At 43.2% G+C, this 10,000-nt stretch overlaps 1 protein-coding gene across 9 annotated transcripts in view; it reads left to right on the forward strand.

Moving 5' to 3' along the window:
* The window catches only part of LOC112263659 (CUGBP Elav-like family member 4), a 182,119-nt gene that overhangs the window by 146,242 nt on the left and 25,877 nt on the right, over positions 1-10,000 (forward strand). For 3 of the 9 annotated variants that reach the window (XM_042330903.1, XM_042330907.1, XM_042330904.1), the window contains exons 7-11: positions 42-189; positions 4,880-5,062; positions 5,706-5,768; positions 6,306-6,386; positions 7,676-7,819. In XM_042330903.1, coding sequence (XP_042186837.1) covers positions 42-189; positions 4,880-5,062; positions 5,706-5,768; positions 6,306-6,386; positions 7,676-7,819 — 619 coding nt within the window. The remainder of the gene's footprint in view (positions 1-41; positions 190-4,879; positions 5,063-5,705; positions 5,769-6,305; positions 6,387-7,675; positions 7,820-10,000) is intronic. The other 6 variants (XM_042330908.1, XM_042330910.1, XM_042330911.1 and 3 more) reach the window with 4 other exon arrangements.

Consider the following 10,000-nt stretch of genomic DNA (forward strand, 5'->3'; position numbering starts at 1 on the left):
TCCCTCGCCCCCCCTTCCTCTCTCTCTCTTCAATGCCACAGCAGATGATGCAACAGCAAGCAGCGCTAATGGCGGCGACCCAGAACTCGTATCTGAACCCCATGGCAGCCATCGCTGCGGCACAAATGCAGCAAATGGCAGCTTTCAACGTCAACGGTCTGGTGGCTGCCCCAATGACACCCTCCTCAGGTACAAATACACAGTCAGGACTGGACTCCCCATCCTTCCCCAACCCTCCCTCCTACGTGCCTGTAATACTTCACTATATTCATTAGTGAGCCGTGTACAAGCCTTGCTAATATAATGTATTCTGCCCTGGCTGTTAGTACAGTTCTTTAGACATTATCAGGTTTCTTTTCATCTCTGTCTCTTTTAAAAGGGACAAAAATATAGACTGCCTTTTGGTAGTGGAGAAGTCTAGAGAACAAAATAGTGTGCCCTTTTGGTAGTGGAGAAGTCTAGAGAACCAAATAGTGTGCCCTTTTGGTAGTGGAGAAGTCTAGAGAACAAAATAGTGTGCCCTTTTGGTAGTGGAGAAGTCTAGAGAACAAAATAGTGTGCCCTTTTGGTAGTGGAGAAGTCTAGAGAACAAAATAGTGTGCCCTTTTGGTAGTGGAGAAGTCTAGAGAACAAAATAGTGTGCCCTTTTGGTAGTGGAGAAGTCTAGAGAACAAAATAGTGTGTGCCCTTTTGGTAGTGGAGAAGTCTAGAGAACAAAATAGTGTGCCCTTTTGGTAGTGGTGAAGTTAGAGATGGCATTGCCAGAGTGACAGAGGGCCCTAAAGTAAGATAGAGAAGACATGTCGTGAGTGAGGCATGATGGGTTATGATGTATGACATCCCCCGGCCCTCATTGGCCGCCACAGTGTACGGCCTCTCTCTTTTTCCCTCTCTCTCTCCCAGTCTCTCTCCCTCAATTCAATTTCCATTTCAATTTCAATTTAAGGGGCTTTATTGGTATGGGAAACATATGTTTACATTGCCAAAGCAAGTGAAATAGATAATAAACAAATGTGAAATAAAATCAAAATTATACTCACAGAAGTTCCAAAAGAATAAAGACATTTCAAATGTCATATTATATCTATATACAGTGTTGTAATGATGTGCAAATAGTTAAAGTACAAAAGGGAAAATAAATCAACATAAATATGGGTTGTATTTACAATGGAGTTTGTTTTTCACAGGTTGCTCTTTTCTTGTGGCAACAGGTCACAAATCATGCTGCTGTGATTGCACACTGTGGTATTTTACACAATAGATATGGGAGTTTATCAAAATTGGGTTTGTTTTCGAATTCTTTGTGTATCTGTGTAATCTGAGGGAAATATGTGTCTCTAATATGGTCATACATTTGACAGGAGGTTAGGAAGTGCAGCTCAGTTTCCACCTCATTTTGTGGGCAGTGTGCACATAACCTGTCTTCTCTTGAGAGCCAGGTCTTCCTTCAGTGGCCTTTCTCAATAGCAAGGCTATGCTCACTGAGTCTGTACATAGTCAAATCTTTCCTTAGTTTTGGTCAGTCACATTGGTCAGGTATTCTGCCTTTGTGTACTCTCTGTTAAGGGCCAAATAGCATTCTAGTTTGCTCAGTTTTTTTGTAAATTCTTTCCAATGTGTCAAGTAATTATTTTTTAGATTTCTCATTATTTAGTTGGGTTTAATTGTGTTGCTGTTGCTGTCCTGGGGCTCTGTGGGGTCTTTTTGTGTTTGTGAGCAGAGCCCCAGGACCAGCTTTCTTAGGGGACTCTTCTCCAGGTTAATTTCTCTGTAGGTGATGGCTTTGTTATGGAAGGTTTGGGAATCTCTTCCTTTTAGGTGGTTGTAGAATTTAACGGCTCTTTTCTGGATTTTGATCATTTTCGGTTATTGGCCTAATTCTGCACTACATGCATTATTTGGTGTTTTACGTTGTACACAGAGTATATTTTTGCAGAATTCTGCATGCAGAGTCTCTCAATTTGGTGTTTGTCCCATTTTGGGAATTCTTGGTTGGTGAGTGGACCACAGACCTCACAACCATGAAGGGCAATGGGTTCTATAACTGCTTCTAATTTGTAGGTCAGATTTTTTTGTTCCTTTTGAATGCATAGAAGGCCCTTCTTGCATTGTCTCTCAGATCATTCATAGCTTTGTGGAAGTTACCTTAGGCCGAGGTATGTATCGTTTTTGTGTACCCCAGGGCTACGGTATCTAGATGGAATTTCTATTCATTGTCCTGGCAACTGGACATTTTTTGCAGCACCATTAATTTTGTCTTACTGAGATTTACTGTCAGGTCTGACAGAATCTGTGCAGAAGATCTAGGTGCTGCTGTAGAACCTTGGTGGTTGGGGATAGAAGCACCAGATCATCAGCAAATAGTAGACATTTGACTTCAGATTCTAGTAGGGTGAGGCCGGGTGCTGCAAACTGTTCAAATTCCCATTGCCAATTTGTTGATACAGTATATATGTTGAAGAGGGTGGGGCTTAAGCTGCATCCCTATCTCACTCCCCGACCCTGTGGAAAGAAATGTTTGTGTTTTTTTTGCCAATTTTAACCGCACACTTGTTGTTTGTGTACATTATAATGTTGTATGTTTTTCCCCCAACACCACTTTCCATCAATTTGTATAGCAAACCTTCATGCCAAATTAAGTCAAAGGGTTTTTCGAAATCAACAAAGCATGAGAAGACTTCGCCTTTGTTTTGGTTTGTTTGTTTGTCAATTAGGGTGTGCAGGGTGAATACGTGGTCTGTCATACGGTAATTTGGTAAAATGCCAATTTGACATTTGCTCAGTGCATTGTTTTCACTGAGGAAATGTACGAGTCTGCTGTTAATGATAATGCAGAGGATTTCTCCAAGGTTGCTGTTGACTCATATCCCACAGTAGTTATTGGGGTCAAATTTGTCTACACTTTTGTGGATTGGGGTGATCAGTCCTTGATTCCAAATATTGGGTAAGATGCCAGAGCTGAGGATGATGTTAAAGAGTTTTAGTATAGCCAATTGGAATTTGTGGTCTGTATATTTTATCATTTAATTTGGGTTGGGGGGTTTGGATTTTTCCTGTAGTTCATTCAGTGTAATTGGATAATCCAGTGGGTTCTGGTAGTATTTAATAGTTTATTCTAAGGTTTGTATTTGATCATGTATATGTTTTTGCTGTTTGTTCTTTGTTATAGAGCCAAAAAGATTGGGGAAGTGGTTTATCCACACATCTCCGTTTTGGATAGATAACTCTTTGTGTTGTTTCCAATTTTCCTGGAAGTGGTTAGACTTTATGGATTCTTCATTACATTGAGTTGATTTCTGTTCCTTCTTTTTACATAGTGTATTTCTGTATTGTTTTACTGATTCACCATAGTGAAGGAGAGACTTAGGTTTTTCTGGGATGTTTTTGATTGGACAGGTTTCTCAATTTCTTTCTTAGGTTTTTGCATTCTTCATCAAATCATTATCATTGTTGTTAATTTTCTTAGGTTGTCTGCTTGAATTTTTTAGATTTGATAGGGAAGCTGAGAGGTCAAATATACTGTTTAGGTTTTCTACTGCCCAGTTTACACCTTCACTATTACAGTGAAACATTTTGTCCTGGAAATTGTCTAGAAGGGATTGAATTTGTTGTTGCCTAATTGTTTTTTTGTAGATTTCCACACTACTTTCCTTCCATCTATAGCATTTCTTAATATTACTCAGTTCCTTTGGCTTTGATGCCTCATGATTGAACATAGCTCTGTTCAAGTAGTGTGATTTTGCTGGGATCTGATAGGGGTGTCAGTGGACTGACTGTGAACGCTCGAAGAGATTTTGTGTTGAGGTCAGTGATAAAGTAGTCTACAGTACAACTGCCAAGAGATTACCTATACGTGTACCTACCGTAGGAGTCCCCTCGAAGCCTACCATTGACTATGTACATACCCAGCGTCCGACAGAGCTGCAGAACTTTTTGTTGGTTATGTTGGTTATGTCGTCGTAGTTGTGTCTAAATACTGTCACCTCCAGGTAGGTGTTTGCCCCCCTGTGTGCTGAGAGTGTCAGATTCTTGTCCAGTTCTGACATTTAGGTCGCCACAAACTACTACATGTCCCTGGGCCTGGAAATGGTTGATCTCCACCTCTAGGATGGAGAACCTGTCATCGTTAAAGTATGTGGATTCTATTGGGGGGATATAGGTAGCACATACAAGGAAATGTTTCTCTGTTGAGACCATTTCCTTATTAATTTCTGTAAAATGTTCCTGCTTTGACTAATTTAATAGAGTGGGTTAGGTCTATCTCGCTCTATCTCTCTCCTTCTCTCTCTCTCCCTCCCTCTCTCTCTATCATGGGCCACTGTTTGTGTGTTTCCGGGAACACGGCCAATCTGATGACTTTGGATGCAAAGTCCTTGACTATACAATATACGAGCAAAGATTTGTGGGAGATAATCCTGGACCTGAGTTTGACCTGTCTTCCTGGCCCTTGTTGTGAAGAGCTTTGATGGCTCGACACTAAGTAGGCAGACTGGCCCAAGACAGGAGCTCCACGCGTCTCTCGAATGAATTAAATAAAGTGGCTCAGTCACCTCTGCATCCATCCGCCATCTGTAATCCACAAAGCCTACATACACCCAGGTAATGCCTTTCAAATTTAATCCTACATTACTTAAATGCCCTTCACCGGGATTAGGGAGAAGAATAATAATCTATCTGGCACAAGACGAGAGAGCATGGACAAGGTGACAAACCTGAAATGTGACCAGGGGGAGAGGCTGAGGAAACTAACAGACAGAAAGGCCCCAGCCCCAGTGTCCAATTAGACGCTGGTCAGAGAGAGGCTGCATACTGTGGAGTGTGAACCATGTCCACCATGGCCTGTGGTCCCAGTAATGAAACAGGGTTGCTCTATTTACAGGCACCAGCACGCCACCGGGTATCAATGCCACGGCCGTGCCCAGCCTAGCAGCACCCATGGGGGTCAATGGGTTCGCATCCCTCCCGCCCCAGACCAACGGTCAGCCTAACAATGAGCCAATCTACACCAATGGGATCCACCCCTACCCAGGTGAGACAGCCAATGGGATTCACCTCTACTCAGGTGAGCCAATTTAACAGCAGTTTCATTCATTTGACATGTAGCCTTTTCTTAACTAGGATAAAACCATTATATAGCATATTTTTGTAGCGGGAGACCTGGCAAGATAGTCTTGGGTGACTGCCATACTGCAATCAGAATAGGAGTGTGACGGTGGTTCTGAGAGTCAGTGCATCAAGGGGACTCCTACATCAGTGCATTATGGTTAATATGATGAGCCTCAGAAGCTCTTTCTCAGCTTCTTAATGCTGTATGCTCCTGATGATTCCTGAACAACTAACACATCATCATGCACTTGACTCCTTGATGCATTATGTAAGGCAGTTGCAGTGATAATGAACCACAAAGCAGTTTGTTTGGCATGTTGTTAATATTTGATGCAAACATCTGGGGGGCGAACAGGAATTTTGAAGAACTGTGAAATATGACAACTCGAATCTTTGTATGACTCCATCCTCTCTCTCTCTCTCCCGCTCTCCCTCTCTTTCTCTCTCTCCATCTCTCTTTTCTTTCTTTTTCTTTCCCTCTCTCGCTTTATCTCCCTCTCTTTCTCTTCTCTCTCTCTCTCTCCCTCTCTCCCTCCCTCTCTTCTCTCTCTCTCTCTCTCTCTCTCTCTCTCTCTCTCTCTCTCTTTCTCTCTCTGCAGCACAGAGTCCTACAGTGACTGACCCTCTCCAGCAGGCTTACGCCGGTGTGCAGCACTACGCAGGTGACCTGCCTCTCCTCACTCCTGCCCTCTCTCCTCCATCTCTTTCTCTATCGCTCTCACGCTCTCCCTCTCTCCCTCTCTGTCACTCTAGCAGACACTATGGCTGCTACAGATAGCCCAGAGGACTGGACAATTTTCTCCAGGATTAGGAAACTTTACATTAGGATTTGAACGGATTTCCATTGGAATTGATTATAGACCCACCCAAAAATCTTAATTCCAAAAGTACACAGAGAACTGTGTTCCAGACACCCCTCTACATGATCGTGATATAGATGGACAGACACTAAGACCTCTCCTCTTTAACCATGTATCAGGATAGGAATAGACTCTCCTTCCTGTATTGTATGCGTCCCTGTTTAGACAGTGCATTCCCTTTGTGTAGTGATCCACAATGAAAATGAGCTCGGGCTCCAAGCCGTAATGCAATTTATTTATTCAGTGTCTGGAGGACGTGAACAATAGAATAATGATTTAAGTTGTTGCAAATGGAGATGTAACATCCCACTCTGGCTCTTCTCCTTCTCTTTGCAACAGCAGCCTACCCTGCCGCCTATGCACCAATCAGTCAAGCGTTCCCCCAGCAACCCACCATCATCCCCCAGCAACAGAGAGAAGGTAAGAGCTAGCGGGCGCGCCCACCCAAGATAAAAGGTGATAATTACCATGTTCCATTCTAATGTACGGCTGCGTTGAATTAGCCAGGGAGAGGAAACACTGGGCTGGAAAATGGGAGAAAAAGAGAGCTTCATTTAAAGTAGTTTAACATTAGCAGGCAGCAAGATGGAAAAGTTACTCTGTCATTATTCAAAAACTGCACTAATTCAAACTCGCAGTGTTCGACTGGTTAATCAGTCCATTACAATGTGTTTAAGTGGTTATGAATATTCATTAGATTAATTAGCTGCATGCATAATCATTTATTAACATTCCTAGTTTAGTGTTAGTACCACAGCATTAAATGTAATAAAGCATAGGATATGCTGTAATGGTAAATCACTCTTCCTGAGACTGTTTGCCAGATATAATTATTCATTTATGTTATTGTACAGTATATGATGGTTATAAATATGATTATTAGTCAATGTGGAAAATCTGAAATGACTCTAAGTGTTCTAACATCGCATAAGGGGGATAATTTTATTGCAGTGTGTTTTGCTAAGCTTTGTGGTCTACCTGCCCCCATCCTTGAGTTAAATGAAGCTTGCATTAGGGTTATGTGACTGCTATACTTTGTGTCTGCTGTGTACATTAAGCCACAGAGCTGCTCCTCCTCCAGACAGTGTGTCAGCTCCACTGGCCTGTCTCTGACTGAGATCTGGATCCTTCCCTCTCTGGCCTGGCTGTTGGCTGGTCTCCCAGTCTGCAGCCTCCAAGAGACTGCAGCCGCAGCAGCCCCCATTTCATGAGACACACCTAAACTAACAAACAGGCAGAATAAAGCCATAAGCTCAGACTGTAAAACCACAGCTCTCTATCATACTGTGTGTGTCCTCTATCTGGGCCAGGGAGAGTCAGTCAGCAGCAGCCTCTTATCAGCCTTCTCACCAGCCACAGACCCATCTCGTCATGCTATCATCCCCGAGCAATGAGACAGGGAACAATCCATGCAGCCACTAGCACAGCCTACCAAGCAGCAAACATCTCTCTCTCTCTCTCTCTCTCTCTCTCTCTCTCTCTCTCTCTCTCTCTCTCTCTCTCTCTCTAGTCTATTCCTCTCCTCATCAGAAGGCCATGTACTGTATGTGGCACCTGGGTTTGTGTGGAGACTGAAGCGAGATTGGACAGGACAGTCAGCTAGTAATTGGGGCAGACACTGGGCTTATGTCATCATACATGCTCTGCCTGTCCTCTCCTTCTATTTCCCCATGTAACCTCTATAGTTTGTTGTTGTTATTTCCCACCAGGGCCGGAAGGCTGCAACCTGTTTATTTACCATCTGCCCCAGGAGTTTGGAGACGCAGAATTAATGCAAATGTTCCTGCCTTTCGGCAACGTCATCTCCGCCAAAGTCTTCGTGGACCGGGCGACCAATCAAAGCAAGTGTTTTGGTGAGTCAGTGAGTCAAATCTGTCATCTCTGCTGAGAGAAAAAAAAATAATCGGATGAGAAGTCGACTGTGATGTTCGGCAATCTTCTCATGTCCCACTTTGGATTCTGCATTGAGTTGTGTTTTTCTTTATTCCCTGTGTCTATCCTAATCAAGTTGCAATTAACATTTTAAAAGTGGCGTTACATGCGAGTGAGCAGGGAGGAGAAGAGAGGGGGATGCATGCTTCGCTCCTTAAGTTCAACTCATCAGCAAATGCTTATGAGATCCTGGTAGCGAGTGAGAGGGGGATGGAGTGGAGGAGGGGCGATATGTTTCTAACTACCCCCAGTTTAAGCCCACAGCTCCCCAAGTTCAAGTACATGCCTATTACCATGTAGCTAGACATGCAGTATAGGGGAATATAGTCCTTCTGGCTATTAACGTTTCACCTTCAACAAACATACTATAAAACTATGGTTCCCCAGCCTCCATAGATAGCCCCTAGAGACCCAGCCTCCAAGCCTCCTTTCCAACACCTTCCTCCCACTCAGCCTGTAGGGATGAGTCTGGGTGGCGGTGGAGGATGTTCAGGTGGACTGTGTGATCTCCAGGAGATAATAATAGACCTGTTAGAGCCCTAGACAGCAGCACCCACGAGATGAGGAGCTGGACTGCAGAAACGGACCACTGGCCTCCTATATGGGCTGTCTAGGATGAGAATAGCATGTCTATCATTACTCTATGAGGAAGGACAAAGAGGCTGTGACCTCACGCATCTCACCATTATTTTCCCATGCAGCTATTAATTAAGATCTTGGCTTGAAAAACAATCATTTAACCTCTCATTTTTTCTCCTTCCTTTTTATAGTCTGAGCCCCGGGGCTCTTGTGAGAGACATTAACAAATTAGACAGAAGATGCTATGCATTATGTGAACTAAATCATTACTCTCCTGCAGCAACAGGGGAAGCAATTTGATCCCTCTTCAGTTCAAAATGGGAGATTGAATTCTTCCTATGCACATTAGATGCAACACACACATACATGTACACACACATATATACACGCATAATACGTGTGGGTGTGTATATGAGTGTGTGCGCACACGCCTTATAATTCTCAGTGATTGACAATAGGCAATGTGCCAATGTCATCATTATGGAATCCAAGGTAGTCATTGACTTACTGAGATGAGGCAAAGTCACAGTTTAAAAAAGTACATTGGCAAAGCGAAAAATTATGTTTCAACCTTCCAAAACCATTAATACTGTTTCCATGGCAATTGAGGATACCTTGACATCCACTCTAGCAATTGTTAGTTGCAATTGTTAGTTGTTGGTGTTAATTATCAGCTTCAGAATATCAGATGTGCAGCTGAAGAAGATGGTGGATCCGTCACTGAACTCAGTAGGATGTTGAGTTTCTGGCTGTGTCAAGGTCTTAGTCTGGGGTCGGTTGGGATTCACTGTTATTTTAATCCTCCATGTTTGCTACTCAATATTGACATTTAAGGATGATCAAAGCTCACCTCTCTAAGTGGAAGCAAAATGTGACTTTAAAAGGTCCTCTGAAAACACTGCGTACACACTCGCTTACTAACACCTACCATTGAAATAGATGATCCTCTGTTTTTAGAAGAACAGCAAGCAGCACTCTATTGCTTTGGTTGGCTTAAAGCGGGAGCAGTCCCCTTCACAACGTCCGTCAGCATCTAGCTGTGCAGTTCCCTACAGCTTAGACACTAAGTCACCGCACCAGGAGTCATGCAGAGCTGTAGAATGATAAGACTGTAGTCTTTGTCAGTACTCCACTCTCACCTGCAAATCAAACCTTGTCCGTAATACCCTACAATGATTTTACAGAGGAGTGAACATCGTTTTCTCAGCTGAAGAGCTGCGAGGGAACCATGAAAGGATGATTCATATATGATAGTATTCAATCTCCTCTCACAAAGGCTGTTTAGGGTGTTTTACATTGTGCTGTGCACTGAATGTGTCCCATTCAAGTGCTGCTTGTCCTTCTGAAGCGTACAGTGCTGTATAAAACATCCTAATAAACCTGGCAGCTGACTGATTTACATGGTGTAAAGGGGGCCAGGATTTACCAGGCTTCTAGTCTGCTCCTTTCTTTGTCCTCTCTTTCTTCACCCTCTTCTTCTTCCCCTTTTCCCCCTCCCTGACAATCACCTTTTGGGGTTGGGA

This window comes from Oncorhynchus tshawytscha, linkage group LG12 (assembly GCF_018296145.1).
Source record: "Oncorhynchus tshawytscha isolate Ot180627B linkage group LG12, Otsh_v2.0, whole genome shotgun sequence".
In the NCBI taxonomy this organism is placed as follows: Eukaryota; Metazoa; Chordata; class Actinopteri; order Salmoniformes; family Salmonidae; genus Oncorhynchus; species Oncorhynchus tshawytscha.